At 41.4% G+C, this 19,148-nt stretch overlaps 1 protein-coding gene across 2 annotated transcripts in view; it reads left to right on the top strand.

The window, feature by feature from the left end:
* The window catches only part of LOC114646528 (beta-galactoside alpha-2,6-sialyltransferase 1-like), a 57,694-nt gene extending 54,832 nt beyond the window's left edge, over positions 1-2,862 (top strand). For both annotated transcript variants that reach the window (XM_028794754.2, XM_028794755.2), the window contains exon 6: positions 1,800-2,862. In XM_028794754.2, the coding sequence (XP_028650587.1) occupies positions 1,800-2,050 (251 nt within the window). In that variant the 3' untranslated portion in view covers positions 2,051-2,862. The remainder of the gene's footprint in view (positions 1-1,799) is intronic.
* Positions 2,863-19,148: the final 16,286 nt, after the last annotated feature.

Raw genomic sequence — 19,148 nt, forward strand, 5'->3', positions numbered from 1 at the left:
TTCTTTTAGGTAACGTGATGATACTCGTTCATTATTTTTAATGGACCTACTAGAATTAATGTAGGCTATGCGCACACAACTCCTGTCCACTTTGGATTTTGTTTCTTCTTATTTTTTCCCAGCCATTTTTTTCATTTCTTTCTATATATATCACTGTGGTTAATGTGTATATACAGTATCTTTATTAATTACAGGATATTTACTCCCTGTCCTTTACAGTAAATGTATGCATTCAGTCTGAATCATTAAACATTTCTTATTGAGGAGGAATTCACATTTAGTATTGCTTTGCTTTTGAGATTTTTCTTTTTTTTTTTTTTATGTTGCTGAAAGTGATGGTTAAATGCAGAGGCACTAGCGTTTCATTATTACACTCTAGCAATAGTTAAGGAGAGTACTTGAAAATGTAGAGAGTTGGTTAAAAACTCTTGTTATATCCATCCATCCATCCATCCTCTTCTGCTTATCCGAGGTCGGGTCGCGGGGGCAGCAGCTTCAGCAGAGATACCCAGACTTCCCTCTCCCCGGCCACTTCTTCTAGTTCTTCTGGGAAAATCCCGAGGCATTCCCAGGCCAGCCAGGAGACATAGTTCCTCCAGCGTGTCCTGGGTCTTCCCCGGGGCCTCCTCCCAGTTGAACGTGCCCGGAATACCTCACCAGGGAGGCGTCCAGGAGGCATCCTGATCAGATGCCCGAGCCACCTCATCTGACTCCTCTCGATGCGGAGGAGCAGTGGCTCTACTCTGAGCCCCTCCCGGATGACTGAGCTTCTCACCCTATCTTTAAGGGAGAGCCCTAATGTTATCTTTAAGGGGGAGCCCTAATGTTATATAAATAAGGTTTTATTTTCTCTACAGAAGCGACAACTTAATTTAATTTTTTTAATGTGATCGTTTGTCTCCCAATTTGTAGTTTAATTTGCATATAGTGTCTGTACACTGCACAGGTGCACTTCATTGGCTAGAATGCACACAAGAACAGCAGCATAGACACAAAGAGAGCACATTAACAGATTTGGTGGAATGGAAGCAGTGTTTGGTTTGGCAATGTCAGCATATAGGCTTTTATTTATGTAGCATGCATCTACTGAAGTTTTACTTCCAAAGTGAAAGTCAACATATTCCTTTACTTCAACTGTGTAGTCACTGTTATTAATCAGTTTATCCATCATTGATCATGTTCACGTATTTGGTGCAATGTTTCAGGTACTACTGTAAAAATATTTTGGCTGTGAACATCTGTCCTGGGCATCTTCACACAGATGACGTCCTGAGAATCAGAAGGGTTGAGAATCACATAGCAGTGTCCAGCCTGTAGCATGAGCCTTGTGCCTTGACGGTATATAAGATGTCCTGGAGGCTCGACATTGTAGATTGCTCCAAGTAGCTAGGCAGCCTAGAAGGTTCAACCCTTCATTTTACTGTCATTTTTCCTTCATCTTCCATTTTTGCAAGTTTAGTTACATTTCTAACAAATAGTTGGCATAACACAAGTCACCTCACAAGTCTTATAGCAAGACAACTCGAAATTTCATGTTTAGAAAAGCAGTGTTTTATAAATTAGCTTTCACCGGCCTGCTGGATCCTGACATCTGCTGAATTTCACACTTCGAAATCAGACTACTGTCAAGACATGTGACTTCCATTAAATAAGTAAGGGATCTGTACTCCAATATTGTGAATTACTTTTAAAAATGTAATTCTTGGAATTTACTGTTTACGTGTGGCAGCTCAGAAAAGCTGTACAGTCAGACGGAATACTGACATGGTACACCTGACCTGTTTCTCTTCGCTTTTCAGGGATCATACTGATGATGAGTCTTTGTGAGGAAGTGAATGTCTACGAATTCCTGCCTTCCAGGAGAAAAACGGATGTTTGTCATTATTACCAAAGCTTTCAGGATCGAGCTTGTATTGTAGGCGCCTATCACCCTTTACTCTATGAGAAGAATTTGATCAAGCGAATTAACTCTGGAAGTGACAATGACATCTATTATTATGGAAAAGCCGTTTTGAAAGGTTTTGAAAGTTTTGATTGTGCAAACACTTGAAGACCATTTTGTCATTTATGCTTCAGAACAGGGTGAAATCACGGGACACTTCTAAGGCCAGCAACAAAGAATCCTGTGTTTGCTGATGAGGGAGGTGAGATGTGTCTGAAGATGATATGTGGTCTTCAAGTTATGAAACAGGGAAGATTTTTTGAGCTGCATCAGCTTGCCGGTGAAAATTCTAACTTAATGAATCTTGATTATGAAATAATTATCATTGAAGTAAGAATGTTATGAATAAGTACAAAGTTGTGAACTTGAAAGCTGAGCACTTTTTTCCTTCAGAGTTACATTATTTGCCAATGTCAGTTTTGTCTAAGAACATTTTTTAACCGTGATTCCACTATAAAAAGTAACCATAGGCCATTTTATTACATCCTATCCAACACTTCGTTTTAGTAAATTCTCATTTATCATGGCACTGAGGAGTGGCAACGTATTGTATGTTGGTCAGACATGCAAACAATTTCATTGTACTCTTTACATATGCCAGTATTGTTAGTGCACCATTTTATGTATTGTTGTGTGCTACTCTCCACAAAATGAGCATAATTGGAAAAAAGGACATTTCCATTTTTGTGGCCTGTGCACCAAGAGTGGTTATTTCAATATACAGAAGATGCAATCACTTAATTTCAGTTGGAATACTGTGTATTACAGGTTTTTGGGTTTTTTTTGGGTGAGTATGGAAAGCATTTCTTTACAAAGACGGCACACATATGCATATATAAGCAATACATAAAACTACAGTATTTAAAAAACTTCTTATGCCATTTAAAAATAACTAAATAGCACCTCAGGGACACATTTATTGTCACACTCACAATACAGAGTCAGTTCAGATGTGATTTACTATTTAATTCAAACATGGGGAAGTGGGGAGCCAGAAACTATCACAGCAGCATCCGTACCAGTTCTGGACGAATGAGGTGCCCGTCTATAGCTGGGCACAGTCATGAACACAGGGCCAGTGCAGACTGATCACTTAATGTAGCATGCACTTTATAGTAATTCTTTGCTCAAATCTGTTTTCTCCAGTGATGGAAAAAGTACACAGCTGTAACCTAGGAACTTTAACAAGCACATAAAAAATATTTTAAATTATTATGTTTATGAAAGCTAGCAGCTCACAAATGGAGGCCCAAGGTTTGTCTTAAATACCGTCAAATGCTGGCTTTTTGGTGGGGTATGGGAGCAGCCATTGAAAAGTCAGTGCCACTAAGCTGTTTACAACTTTATTGTCGTGTGCCTACCAACCTGTTAGCCAAACTATGTGACAAAATTCATGACAATATGTGGTTTGACACATCCATGAAATGTTTACTTTATATTTGAAATTTGGAGAGATACAATAAAGGTTAATTTATAGATTTCTAAAATGGTGTGTTTTTTGTTTCTTTTATCATTTTGGAAATGTCCAGCTTGATTGTGAGGAAATAGGTAAAATAACAGCACGCTGCCATTTGGTATAGTCTGTTTGTGATTAAATCAAACATTTAGCTACCGATTGCCTGTGTTTGCGGGACAGAACAAGCTTTTAACAATTCGTACCTTGAAAGGATTTTCCATTCACTGTGTGTGTACTGTGAACCCACACCAACAAAAAAAATGCCAGTTTATGACAGAGATAAGCCAGCCACAGTTTCCTGGAAGAAACATTTTAAGGTCACTGCTCAAAGCAGCCTCCATCACTCGCCTATAGGAGCCACAGAAAGTGCCCTCCTTTTATCTTCAGAACAAAGCTGGGAAGTCACCTTGGCAGGGGCTTCTCCCAGTGTGCACTTGCTTCTGGGGGGCACTGCTGCTCTGGTGGGGGCTTTAAAACTTCTGTCTGTCGTATAGTATGGACCTTGATTTGCTACTAAAAAAAAAAAAAGCTAAAACCTGCTTACTAAATTCCTTGTATAATTCTGGTTTGTTATTATTTAATGGTGCCTATTTATATATTTTTAACTATTTTATGCTTTGTACTGCATTTTTATTTACATGATAGTTTATAAGCACTGACTTTTGCTTGTCTTGGGACATATATAAAAACTCATTTGTTTTTATGCATTCTTCCAATAATAAAAAAGAAGCAAAATGTCTGCAAATGAAAGTGATGCCGTAGGGTGATTTGTATCTTCTAAAGCGTGGCAACAACCTCCTTTCTCTGGCAAGTGCAATACTGATCTTCATCCTGGTTTTAAAGATGACGGCACAGAGTTACTTTCCAGTTTTGTTACTTTCAAGTGGCTGTCCAGTCTGTGAGTGCAACATACTTACATTGAAGTGTACTCACCTCCGGCCTACCTCCACGTCTCTCTGCAGCATTCCTATACTGGCACAGCTTTAATATTTCAATTCTGCACAGTTTTGACATTGTTAGGGCAATGGGCACTTGAGATTGATCTGTTTGAATTGAAAGTTTTTCAGAAGTAGAAGTATAACCACCTGGCTGTAGACACATTGTTAATGCCACCTAGTAGCTAATTCATAAACTGACCTAAATTTTGACTTCACCAGGCACTTGGAGCCTTATTTAAATAACTGTGCGTAGTTTGAAGCGTGAAAATATGTGGACCCCCAAAAAAAAAATTGTTCAGCAACAAAAAAAACACACTAATAAAATCTGATGTACACACATTTCTATACAATGTACCATTTATAAATCACAACTACCTTGTAGCGGTGCTATATGATTGATGTCATTGTAAATGTATTTTGTGCCGAGTCCCGTCTTTCGAAGCGTTGTCCTGTTTACATGGTCTGTGTGTATGTAAATAAGCTCCCCTGGAAACAACAGGGGGAAGGATAACACTGTGGAACCGTGGTCCCTCATGATAATTAGTCCTGTCAATTCCATCACCTGCATCTGATCATTTGCTATTTAAACAGAAGGGCAGAAAGAAAAATAAAAACATCTTGTACTACTAGACTGCCATTCCACGACAGAGACAGGAGAAAGCACCGCTTCAAATCATTCACACCTTTGTCTACCTGCCACTTTCAATGCCCGACAACAACAGCTTTGTACCGCAAAACTCCAGGATTCTGGATCACGCTATGTACGGAGGATAAACACAGTGAGACTGTTTCTTGTTTGGGGAGAGGAGTAAGCCATTTTCATCTGTATACTTTCCATAGGACTATTTTTCTGGCTGACCCAGGTTCACAAACATTATCCATTTTCTGTTAAATCTTCTGGACTTTTTTGTGCGTTTTGTACTTTGTGTGTCTTATTGAGTTCGTGTTTAGTGTGGGGGTCAAGGGAGAGTTTATATTATAAACTTTGTGCTGCACTTTTTCTTTTTATTACTACTTTCCGCCAGACACTTTTGGGGTTGAATGTTATGTCTGGGTTGGTTGGGGTATGATATATATATTGTTTGTAGTTTTTTCATATCTTTCTTTATCAATATATACTCACTTCATTATTTTACATAGTTAGTTTGTTTTCTGGCTTATTGTTGTTCGTTGAATGGGGGGGGGAGTTTATTTGGAAGAAGTAATGCTTGTTGGGTGTAACGTCCTCAGCTTTCCAGGCCATAGGTCTTAGTGGTATAGCTGCCGGTTTGGGAGAGTGAGTCGGCCATTACAACCTTGTAAATGTGCATAAGTGAACACGCCACGAATGAAACCTTGAAACACCCATATATGGAGCATGCTAATCAACCTCATACATATGCAATCACGATGCTGCAGAACTTCATTGGTTGGTAGAGCAGCCTTCCTCCTGACACATCAAGACACCACCCCTTTTATTGAAGAGTATCTGGCTGCACACCACAACTGAGACCTCAAGAGATTACATGTGCATTCTGGGGGTCCAGGAAAGGCATAAGGTGCCAGTGTCCGAGTGGATAGCCACTTTCTCTTGCCACATGTAATAACATGATTGCTGTTGCAATGAATAGTGCAGGCCATGTAAAACACTGATGGTTCAGATAGGTTCCTTACCAACAAGCCAGCCACCACGTACAGTAGTGTCACATCTGCTAAAGCTCTTTGCCTCAAAATAAATGAATCACAGCTTGAGCCAGGCCACTGAGACACAATGTTTGTCAGCCATATCTCAGCATCACAGATAACTTGTCTGTTAGTGGAGTGTCAGTAATCATGGCTAACAAAAGCAGCTTCATTCTCACTAGGTGCCCTTATTTCAAAATGAGTGCTGCAAATAGCTAAGATTAGTAGAAACAGACACTGCTTCAAATTGTCTTTTTATGCAAAAAAAAAATGTAATGTCATATGCACTCACATGATCCAAAAATGAATGTAGTGCCTTGCAGGATGGTAAGTGGCTTCCAGCACAGTGGGCATGACAGAGTGAATTTTAACTGAGATATTCCTGTCTTGGGGGTCAGATACCTGAGAAGTGACAACAGGTAGCCGATATAAAGTGACAAGAAAACAAAAAAGTTCTTCAGTGCAAATACACAACGTTGGCCCATTTAAAAGGAAACTCAAAGACAGTCTGAATATCATATTCAATGCTTTAGAAGTGTAATATGTTTGTCACATTGAGGAACATTCTAATCATAGCTCAGTGATATGAATTATGTGTGAGTTGTCGTTTAGCAGGTTTGGCTGCATTTCCTCCTTGATCAAGGGCATAGTCATTTTCCAGTTTCTCTGAAATGTACGCATGGAACAGAGTTGCAGTAAATATATAAATGTACCCTGGTCAAGTTGTCTTTTATAAATCCCAATATTTGCGTGGAAAGTGGTGTATGCATATTTTTGTGTATATATAAGCTTTATAAACAAGGCCCTTGGTGAGTAAGCTGCAATTAGTTATAAGATTGCAGCTATGGTAGTGCTGAGCCACAGCTGAGCCCCAGTGCTTAGTCCACGAAACAAGACCAGTCTGTCTGTCAAGACACCTTCTGCCGCTCTCGGATTCAGCACTTGACTTTCTACAACAACAGCAAGTAGAGCCACACTCGAAAGTTCAGATGAGCACATGCAAAGAAGACCCTCTGGGATGCGTCTCAGACACTTGCCTTCTGTAATTACTTTCTTTGCCACAATGCTTCCATCACGGTGTTCTTAAACCACTACATTGTAATTCATTTTTTATTATAAATTTATTTGTAAAACTATGCAAATTTCAATAGACAAAAAGAAAAGGTTAGTCCAAACAGAAGTATAATCCACCCTATATCCACTTTAATAAGTGTCTGTGTGTCCATCTAGTTGTTATGTCTTTGTTATTCCAAAAGATGGTGCAGCACATTTTTATAAAATGCGTTGCAGTTGTCATTCCAATGGATGGCGTGTCACAAACATTAACACCACTTATATGAATCCCATACCAAATGGCACATAACAGAGACATATGTATTGCATTTGTCATTCCAACAGATGGCACATCACGATCGTTTGTAGTAATGCATTTTATTACTACAAATGTTTGTGATGCACCATCTATTGGAATGACAAATGCAATGCATTTTTATACTACATGCATTTCAAAATAAATGGTGCACTGCAAACATTATCACTGAGGTCTGCATTGATTACTTAGATGGGCAGCACACCTAGTGGTTCATCACACTAAAAACCCCACCTTTATTTAGAACAGAGAGCTAACTAGTAATAAAAACCATTCTGTTATACATGATCATATTGATTAAAAGAATGGGAATTTGGCAGAAACACTGGCAGGGGCATGGCAGACTGACAGTATTATAAAATCACATTCATGGAGTCTTGCCAAATTGTAAAGGTGCTCTGCACAGCTTCTTGTAGAGCAAACTTGATTTTTAATTAGTTTTGGATAAAATAAGCTATTGTTTTACTATTGGCACTGAACCCTTCAACAAGAAAAGCACTTTGGGATGATGATGATGTTTTCTCATTGATTAATGGAGTGTATCAAGACTCCAAACACCACTGTAAGAGAATTTGGAATTATCGTAAATCCAACACTATCAAGTAAATAATGAGTGTGTTACAACAACAACATTTATTTATATAGCATATATATATTCATACAAATGAAGTAGCTCATAGTGATTTACAAGATGAAGAAAGAAAAAAGATAATACAAAAAGAAAAAATATACAAATAATTTTAAAATATATACAAGGTGAAGAAAGAGAAACCCAACTACAGCAAATTACTAAAAAGTTTAAAACTCTATGGCAACAGGATTTTGCCTGGCTTAGACAGAATACAGAGAAGCAAAACAGTGTATTACAACTTTTGCTCTAAAGTAGATGAAGATAATGTGGTGTAAAGCTGATTCTCTTTTATCAACTGAGCAAGTCAGCAGCACAAAACCAGAAGTGCATCTCGACACACACTGTCAGCTCAGAACACAAACCAGTGGACCAAGAAAGAATTCAAAAGTGTGCAGATGAAGTTTATTGTGGTTTGCTTGTAGGAAAATTTTATGACACAAATTTATCACATTTAATTCTCGAACTGCACTAATGATTTGAAAGTCTTGGAAGACATGTGGCAAGGAAGTGGCACAGTTTAAATGTATCGGATACACTGCAGATGAAATAAAATGAACAGCAATTCCATGGCCTTGGTAACAGACTGCAGCACAGGCATGTCAGAAAGAGGGAAGCATATTGCAGGGCAGGCACTTTCGTTTCATTGTTTACTACACAAACCTGATCTGGCAATGTTGAGTTCTCAGGGCACGTGGAAGTGCTTCCCTCGAGCAGTTGCCCAACCACTGCAAGTACTCCCGGGTCCTCAATAAAAGGGAGCACACTCCTTCATGCAGGTGAGTCGGTGCTGGGAGTAAGGAAGGCACCATTCGACTGGAGGAGGGCAGTGCGGTGGTGAGAGGACAGAAGAGAGTATTGTGATGAGAGGGAGAGAGAAAACCTGTGCTTGTGTTTTATCAACTTTATGAAGGTATTTTGGATAATAAACCATCCATTATTTGAATCTGGGACTGTGTTCGTGTGATCGTGTGTGGGGTTTGGGGCTCACTGGTTCCCCAGTTCCATCACACCTTTCTACAGCTAATGCAGAAAACGTTACTGAAAGCAATTGGTTTAGAGAGTTGGGCAGACCAGTATGGCATCGATCAGCTGTTAAGACTCATCCCTGGCTGCCTCCCGTTTATCCAATGTTGTCTGTAGTGATGAGTGAAAGTGGCAAGTCTTGATTCGCATAAAGTTACTTGAAAGTGACACTAAACTTAGTCCTGAAGCGATTTTTGCAATTGTGAAACATGGAACTCTTTTTTTAAGGATTTAACAGTTTTTTAGGTGGAAAACAAGGAATACCACTCTCTAAAGCACTTCTGTATTATTTTCTAAAGCTGCTCCATGCCACACTGGTGAAATTCATTCTATTTATGCGTCTCATTCATATCTCCGGGTGGCATGGTGGAGCAGTGTGGAGTTCCTGTGTGGAATTGGCATGTTCTCCCCGTGTCTACGTGGGTTTCCTCTGGGTGCTCCGGTTTCCTCCCACAGTCCAAAGACATGCAGGTTAGGTCGATTGACGATTCTAAATTGCTCCTAATGTGTGCTTGGTGTGTGTGTGTCCTGCGGTGGGTTGGCGCCCTGCCCGGGATTGGTTCCCTGCCTTGCACCCTGTGTTGGCTGGGATTGGCTCCAGCAGACCCCCGTGACCCTGTGTTCGGATTCAGCGGGTTGGAAAATGGATGGATGGATAGATTCATATCTCCGCAGGGGAGTGGAGTACATTTTTTTTGTAAATGTGAAATGCTGCTTATTGTCCACACAAAGATTCATGAAAACAGACTATGGTGCACATCACTGTGTTTTCTTCGCATGGAAGCTAAGTCCAGGGGAAGTCCATCCATCCATCCATTTTCCAACCCGCTGAATCCGAACACAGGGTCACGGGGGTCTGCTGGAGCCAATCCCAGCCAACACAGGGCACAAGGCAGGAACCAATCCTGGGCAGGGTGCCAACCCACCGCAGGACACACACAAACACACCCACACACCAAGCACACACTAGGACCAATTTAGAATCGCCAATCCACCTAACCTGCATGTCTTTGGACTGTGGGAGGAAACCAGAGCGCCCGGAGGAAACCCACGCAGACACGGGGAGAACATGCAAACTCCGAAGTTGTGTCTGCCAAACCCCACCTTCTTCGATATTCGTTAGCAATTGCTCCATCCTAGTTGAGGATATACAAATGTCCGGTTTATTTAAATATTAAATGACTGACATTTGCATGCATAATTAATGCATGAAAACATTTCCAGATTAAAATTAAGCGTTTTTCATGTTTTGTAAATGGCACAAATTGTGTTGGAAGCATAACACAATTTATTTTGTGTTTGGCTGCTCTGTGTTTGGCTGCATTTCTGGATCACTGTATTGGACTTATACTTGGTATAATGACAATAAAGACTTCTAATTCTAACTTGCTTTTTTTGGATTGCCTCATGTTTCAGGCAGCTCCATTTTGCCTTTGTGCTCATTGGAGCTTTTATGTAATTGGAAACTTTGTGAAGAATAAATCTTTTATTTTATAAATATTCTAAAGAGCCCATCTTATGTTTAGCCAGAAATTTTAATGGTGTTCCCCCTCACCAGTGGGCATTATAGGAAGTACTTTTGGAACTTTTGGGACTTAACCTGCTTTGGGACTCCTAGTTCACGACACATGGAGCACCTTACTGCTGCTTCTAAAAATGTCAAAGGAAGGGACATTCTAGATTTAGTTGGAATTGATAGTATTACCAGTATGTACACACACGATAAGGAGCCCTACCAAGGTTTCAGCAGCAGTATAGTTAACTGAAGCAAGAAATATGTCTTTCTGCGTATTTCATTTTGTTTTGTTTGTTCTTATCTGTGTGCATGCTGGACAGAAGACACATCTCTATATATACATATATATATATATATATATATAAAATCTAACATCTGTCTGTCTGTATGTCTGTCCGCTTTTCATGAGAGAACTACTTACTGGATTTAGATTGTTTTTTTTTCTTTAATTTGCTTGAACATTCCAGATGATTTTGACTTGACATGATGATGACTACTCTCATCGCGCTAAGTATCATAGTTCACTTGTGGTGCAGATTTATTTTTGCGAATCCTAGAGACAGGCTGTGGGCCGAGGGTAGAGGGCGGGACCCTCCTCACTGATGCACCAACCTCCGTACGAGTCGGTGTACCTCTTGCCATGTTTAGTTTGTTTATTGATTTTTAAAGTATGTCCTGTTTCACTACTATGCGGGCGGAGTCGCGGGGGACAGCTCCTTCATACAAACAATACCTTCACCTGCTCTTACGGGCTCACTCATGTTCGCCCTCTTTCATTGCTGTCTTGCCTTTCTGTTGTTCTTTTTCCTTTTCACTCTTTCGTCTGACTCCCCCTTATATACCTCCGTCGGTGCAGCGACTCTAACATAAACCGAATGAAGCAATCAAAGCAGGCCACACTCACACATGACGGTGTACCCCATCTCGATCACTCCACCAACTCCATGCAGTTGTGTGAGCCTGCACACCCATGAAGATCGAGCCTGACACTTATTTATCTATTTAAACAAATGGATGTGAGCTGGGGGGCTGATCGCACCCTCAGAGAATACAGACGTTCCTGGGAAAACCCCTGAAAAACGTTGACAGACTACCTTCACATTTCTCCTTACCTTACTGGTGGCTCTGTCGCGTGATAAGCCTCTCATGCGGTACTCCGCTTACTTAAAAGCCTGCACGGGCACCTGTCAGATTTGGAATTGATTGTTTGCTTTTCTCTCTCTCTCTCTCTGACATTCTCTGCTATTGGCGGAACTGTCATCTCTGACTTGTCATGGAGCACGTTTAAACTTTTGAAAAAGAGACAAATGTTTGTTTGCAGTGTTTGAATAAAGTTCCTGTTTTCTACAACCTCCTGTGTTTCTGTGCAAATCTGTGACCCAAGCGTGACAAGTGGTATCAGGAGTGGTTGCACAGATGGATGCTGAGGAGTTATTTCAAATCGCTCAGAATGTTCCGCTTCCTTACGATCCGGATGATGATCCGATTCCTCATCAGCATGTCCCACTTCGTAATAATCGGCAGAATCTTCCTCTGCCTCCACTTCCTGAAAATTCTAAGAATGTGCTGACGAAGATGGGCCCTTCCGATGACCCAGAGATGTTTCTTTTGGCTTTTGAGCAAGTGGCGACTTTGTTGGGATGGGACAAACGACACTGGGCTGTTATCATCACCCCTTTTTTGTCTGGGGATGCCTTACTTTCCTTATGGAATGTGCCTCGAAATAAGCTGGGCGATTATGATTTCCTGAAGCGGCAAGTTGTTTTGCGTAAGACTAGGACCTTTTTGGCTAAAGGTTTTGCACTTAATGACTGGAAACTGAATATGGACGATCCCATCCGTGAGCATATACAAGATATGATTCATAAAGTACATTGCTGGTTTGAGGGGGACGAGATGGAGCGAGTCGTTGAAAAAGTTGTCATGAACATAGTACTGGCCGGGATACCTGCTGATGAGTTTCTTTGTCATGATGTTGAATTATTAATGATTGTGGCCAGACGTTTAGAAGGTTCTCAGACCGCTTGGAGAAAAAGCGGTGGATTTGGTGCTCCGTATGCTGTGTCACAACCTCTGAGGGAACACCCAGGGCATTCACGTCACTTTGACTGAAGACTGGAACATCGACAGGCTTCAGGACCTGACAATTGGATGTCGTCAGGAAGGCCTCCGGGGAACGCAATTATTGATGACATGCCCGCATCTGGAGAGGCAAGAGGTGGCCGAGGCCGTGGATATTTCGGCAGTGGAGCTGAACGAAGATGTTTCCGGTGTGATCAACCCGGTCACTTGGCGAAGGAATGTCACCTGTCTCCAGCTCAATCGAAGGAAATTGAATTGGCCGAGGTTTGTTGCTCTCGTAGTCCCTATTCATCTGAAAAAAAAGATAGCTTATTGATCTTGGTGAAGTTGGGGGGCCGCAAGATCTCGGCATTATTGGACTCAGGCAACGACCTTTGTGTTGTTAGATGGGACTGTCTTGACGACGGATGCCTCAGTAACATTGAGACTGTAAAAATACATTGTGTACATGGAGATGTTAAAGACTATCAGACATTGCTTCTTCCTTTGACTTATAAAGGTTGTCACTTTAAAGTTTGGTCTGCCGTTTCGGACTCCTGCCCCTGGCCTTTATTGATAGGCAGAAGGAATGCCCTTTTTCTAGACTAATTACTGAATGTTGGGCACCAGTCGTCGAATCCCCTATTGAGCTTAGTTTGGGGGGGGTCAGGGGGGGTGGAGAAAAAGAAGAAGAAGAAGACCTGGTAGCAGCTGGGGAAAATCTACAGCCCCAATTAGATATTGAACCCTACCCCCCCCCAATTTCCCAGAGTGGCAGGGAGGCTCTTCTACATCCTCTCAGATTGCAAATGCCTCCGAACTCAAACCGAGTACTAGCGAGCAGTCAGATTTTGCGCTCTTGCAGCATGCAGATAGCTCATTAGAATATGCATTTAAACAGGCTTGCTCAGCTAATGACTCCTATTACCAAGAGCATGAATCCGGGGGCTTGAAAACTCCACACTTTCTAGAAAAAGACGGTTTCCTTTTCAGAGTGATTTCAGATCATTTAATGGGGGAATTTATTGAACAAGGGCGGCACGGTGGCGCAGTGGGTAGCGCTGCTGCCTCGCAGTTGGGAGACCTGGGGACCCGGGGTCACTTCCCGGGTCCTCCCTGCGTGGAGTTTGCATGTTCTCCCCGTGTCTGCGTGGGTTTCCTCCGGGCACTCCGGTTTCCTCCCACAGTCCAAAGACATGCAGGTTAGGTGGATTGGCGATTCTAAATTGGCCCTAGTGTGTGCTTGGTGTGTGGGTGTGTTTGTGTGTGTCCTGCGGTGGGTTGGCACCCTGCCCAGGATTGGTTCCCTGCCTTGTGTCCTGTGTTGGCTGGGATTGGCTCCAGCAGACCCCCGTGACCCTGTGTTCGGATTCAGCGGGTTGGATAATGGATGGCTGGATGGATTTATTGAACAACTAGTTGTACCTGAAGTGCATAGGGAAATTCTTTTGCAGCTGGCCCACTCTCACATCTTGGGAGGGCACCTGGGGGCTGATAAGGCCAGAGATCGGTTATCACAACGATTTTATTGGCTGAATTTGGGAAAAGATGTTGAACAGTTCTGTACTTCATGTCCTGACTACCAGATCTTCTCCGCTTATAAGCCTCCTCGGGCTCCCCTCTGTCCTATGCCTATTTTGGAAGTCCCCTTTCAGCAGGTAGGATTAGATATTGTAGGCCCTTTGCCTAAGACTAAAAATGGGTATCAGTATATGCTGGTGTTGGTTGACTATGCAACATGATATCCAAAGGTGGCTGCTTTGAAAAAGGCCAACTCCTCCACTGTAGCCAAAGCTCTGTGTGGGATTTTTACTCATATTGGCATCCCTAGAGAAATTTTAACTGATCAGAGCACACCTTTTACTTCTCGCGTGATGAAACAATTGTGTGACAGCTTTGCTATTAAGAAATTGAGTACTACTGTTTACCATCCACAGACGAATGGTTTGACTGAACAATTTATCAAGACTTTAAAACAGATGATCAGGCGAGTCGCTCATAATGATCCTACATCCTGGGACTCTGTCCTGCCTTTTGTTATGTTTGCGGTGCGGGAATCGCCCCAGGCGTCCACTGGCTTGAGTCCGTTCGAGTTGTTATTTGGCAGGCACCCAAGAGGCATCCTGGATGTTGTACGAGAGGAATGGATAGGAAACGAGTCAACAGCTCTTGGACCGAGCTTTGCAGATTGGGTAGTTTCGTTGCAAGATAGAATTTCTAAGCTTTCTTCTATTGCTGTGGAACATAAACAGCGTGAGCAGGAAACTCAGAAATGTCTTTACGATAGGCGCAGTAAGCTCCGTGAATTCAAACCTGGTGATCATGTTTTGGTACTGGTTTTGTCTGACCCGCACAAATTTCTAGCTAAATGGCAGGGCCCAGCCATTATTGAGGAGCGTATGGGGCCAGTAATCACAAGGTTAGAATACCAGGCCGGTACAAGCCATTCCAGATTTTACAGGTTAATTTATTGAAGGAATGGCATGGCCGGCTGGGGATTTACACTTCCTTGGCTGCTGTCTCTCAGACCGATGTTGCCATTGGTAATGATTTGACTGAGTCACAAAAGACAGAATTTTTAACTTTGATTGAACGGAACACTGATGTCTTTTCAGACTTGCCAGGCGTGACTAACCATGCAGAACATAAAATCACTACTGATCCTGGTGTCCGGGTACAGATGTGGCCGTTTCGGATCCCGGAAGCGTGACGAAATATTGTGCACAAAGAAGTCAAGAAGATGCTGGCATTAGGTGTAATTCGTGAAAGTAAAAGTGACTGGTGCAGTCCGGTCGTATTAGTCCCAAAGCAAGACGGTTCAGTTCACTTCTGTATCGATTTCAGGCACTTGAATAAGGTCTCTAAATTTGACTCTTATCCAATGCCCCGTGTTGATGAGCTGTTGGAAAAACTGGGTCAGGCGACCTATATCGTGATTTTCAGCAATGATTGGCATTCGCATTTAGAACGTCTTCAGGCTGTCCTTGACAGTCTGAGACAGGCCGGCTTGACTACTAACCCTAAGAAGTGTAAACTGGGTATGACTGAGACTCATTATTTATGTTATTCCATGGGCAGGGGTTTACTTCGGCCACAGTTAAGAAAAGTAGAAGAGATGCTTGTTTACCCCTGGCCAAAAACGCAGAAACAGGTACACGCTTTTTTGGGGCTTGCTGGTTATTACAGAAGATTCATTCCTGACTTTGCAAATAGGGCTGCTCCTCTTTCAGAGCTTACTAAAGGCAGGAAGAACCGCCCTATTTTATGGACAGAAATTTGTGAACGTTCCTTTTGTGATTTGAAAACCGCTTTGTCTTCTTGTTTTGCAGAATCTAATTTCTCTAAGGATTTTGTCCTACAGACGGACACAAGTGCATTTGGTGTAGGCGCTGTCCTGTCCCAGGTTTTTGATGGAGAAGAGCACCCTATCACATATTTGAGTAGGAAATTGCTCCCTAAGGAACGCAATTATTCAACTATTGAGAAAGAATGTTTGGCAATTAAATGGGCTGTAGAAGCACTTCGGTATTACTTATGGGGTCGAAATTTCACATTAGTAACTGATCATGCTCCACTTCAATGGTTATACTGTCAGAAAGATACAAACTCTCGTCTCATGAGATGGTTTTTGGGCTTACAACCTTACAGTTTCACAGTCAGGCATCGACCTGGCTCTGAGCATGTTAATGCTGATGTCCTGTCACGCCTGTTTGAACCTGGTTTGGAGAGTCGTTTGATTCACGAAAATGTGAATAAAGCTGAGGGAGGGGGTGTGAGCTGGGGGGCTGATCGCACCCTCAGAGAATACAGACGTTGCTAGGAAAACCCCTGAAAACATTGACAGACTACCTTTACATTGCTCCTTACCTTACTGGTGGCTCTGTCGCGTGATAAGCCTCTCACACGGTACTCCGCTTACTTAAAAGCCTGTACGGGCACCTGTCAGATTTGGAATTGTTGTTTGCGTTTCTGTCTCTCTCTCTCTCTCTCTCTCTCTCTCTCTCTCTCTCTCTCTCTCTCTCTCTCTCTGACATTCTCTGCTCCTGGCAGAACTGTCATCTCTGACTTGTCATGGAGCACGTTTAAACTTTTGAAAAAGAGACAAATGTTTGCAGTGTTTGAATAAGTTCCTGTTTTCTACAACCTCCTGTGTTTCTGTGCCAATCTGTGACCCAAGCGTGACAATTTATTTTTTGGCTAAAGAATTCTTGCTGTTTAGCCACAGCCCCACCATTCCACACCCTGATATATTTTGCTAAACATTTTGTTACTACAATATGTGACGCGTGAGTGTTGTGTTGTATAAAAACTGTGAATTTTTCTCTATATTTTCATTATATTTTGCTGAATCCCAACAAGATGAATTCTGATGCAGAACACTTGTATAGGCATTGTAACATCAAAAACATATCCTCTGCCCTTCTTACCTCACTTTTATAACAGTTGTTTACAACATATTGCTAAATTGGTTTACAGCCTTGGAAAGGAAGACATGCCGATACCTCAAGCTATTGATTACTTTATGGATGGACATCTGGGACAACATATTGTTAAATTAGTTAACAGCCTGGGAAAGGAGTCACGGTCTTGCACCCAAGAGAAGACACCGATTCCAAAGATTTCAGGAAAAATAACTTTATTTTCATTGAAACAAGTACAGCCAGGGTCTTTATTCAAATGGGAGTTACTACTTTAATACCCACAGACACAGCTAACATGCAGTAATGGGGCCAGGTTAGTGACCAGTTTAGACTGTTCCCTGCATCAACTATTGGCTGACAGGCACGTTATGTGGCGAGGCTATGAACCTGCAGTTGCCTCAGAGATGGACAAGCAATCCCTGGCTGTGTTGATAGAGTTTCGGTGCAACTGAAAACAGAAGGGCTACACAAGTATGAATAATATTCTTAAGATGCAAATAAATTGTTCCTCAAGTGTCTTGGATTAAATAGTGAGTAGACTGGAGAAGGTTGAAGAAAGGGATAGGCTAACAGATGAAAGCTTCTCTACCTTGAAATGTGTCCTACTTTGGTTCCATATTGTAAGTAATTGGTGGACATCTAGATTGCTGGTAAATTGACGGTAATTAATAATGACTGGAGCACAGAGCATTGGCATACAAAGAAGATGTAGAAATTGATTTGGTTTCCATTGTAAGCCACATCAGTGTAACTTCATGGATTTCTGCCAAATTCCAAGATTGTTTTGTGTGAATTTTTGCTGCCCAGTAATAAAATTGAAAGTTTGATCTTTGTAGATTCCCCAATTTGGCCATTTTGAATTCCAGGTGAATAATCTTATAATTGAGTCTAATTTTTTAAACAATGATTTGTTTACATATGTGGGAAGGTTTGACTGGAATAGACTTAGAAGCTTAGGGAGGATGATCATCTTGATAGTATTAATTTTGCCTGCTAAGGTGAGATGGAGGATGGACCATTTGTTATCAGCTTGTTAGATTTTTCCCACAATACTTCCAAAACTATATTGAAAAAAGACCTTTGTATTTACTTGTGATTTTTATCCCCAGATATTTAAACTGCTATGATAATACGCTGTAAATGAAAGAGGTTTTGTCCATGAGAAGAACACGATGTGAACACATAAGTATTAATTAACTATGCTGCTGGAAGCAACTTTATCATTTCACGTGACTCATTGTCAGATGGGGTTTAAGCTGTTCATTCTCACAAAAACGTCTAAAGGCAATGAAAACACTATGAGTATAGATTTCATATCTAGAAATTAGACTCGAGCATAATCTCTGTAGATTGCTTCTTCATATTGTGAAGTCATAAAACTTTAAACCTGACTATATAGACACCACAAAGTCCTAGGGGCTTTCCTTATCCTTTTTGGCAAACATGTAGACAGTTTGGTTACTGGGTGTTCGTGTCCACTTAGTCATGTTTGAAGTTGTTGTGTAGGAAAGGCTGTGGATGGTATGTCAGGTGTTGAACCCTGTAGCTCATATACCAGAAAACAAGTTAGCAGGAAGTAGTTACTTTCCAGTAAACAGACAAGGAGAATGTAACATTTGGATTGTTGACATTTTTGATTGAAGGTTGTGCAGCTCCCAAACATTTGAGATCCGTCTTTAATTAAATGAATGTGGTACCACAGATATCATCTCCCATATCCAGAGATGGTTGGCTGGACCGTGAATATACTGTATGAGTACAAAATCATTGACAAAGCTGGAAACCACAAAGCTAAAGCAGATACTCGTAGCTGCTTTTCTGCTGCTAGAAATTCTAATTACTAAAAATAACTGTTGTTGAAAAACCCCATTATCATATTAGTCAGCACAAAAATAAGTAAATACACAAAAATGTACAGAATCTCTTTTTGGACTAACAGGAAGTAGGAGCTACAACATAAATTATCATTGGGTGCCAGAATGTATACTTTGGAAATGCGTTTATGAGGCTGTCCAAATAAGTGTTAAAATAACACTTTAAGAGGTGTTGACATGTTACACTAGCCCAGAGTTGGCAGCTCAGCACTGCAGTTGTTAAAAATGCCCACTGAAATTCTGTCAATCAAAAAT

The sequence above is a fragment of the Erpetoichthys calabaricus genome, chromosome 2 (genome assembly GCF_900747795.2).
Source record: "Erpetoichthys calabaricus chromosome 2, fErpCal1.3, whole genome shotgun sequence".
Lineage (NCBI taxonomy): Eukaryota > Metazoa > Chordata > Cladistia > Polypteriformes > Polypteridae > Erpetoichthys > Erpetoichthys calabaricus.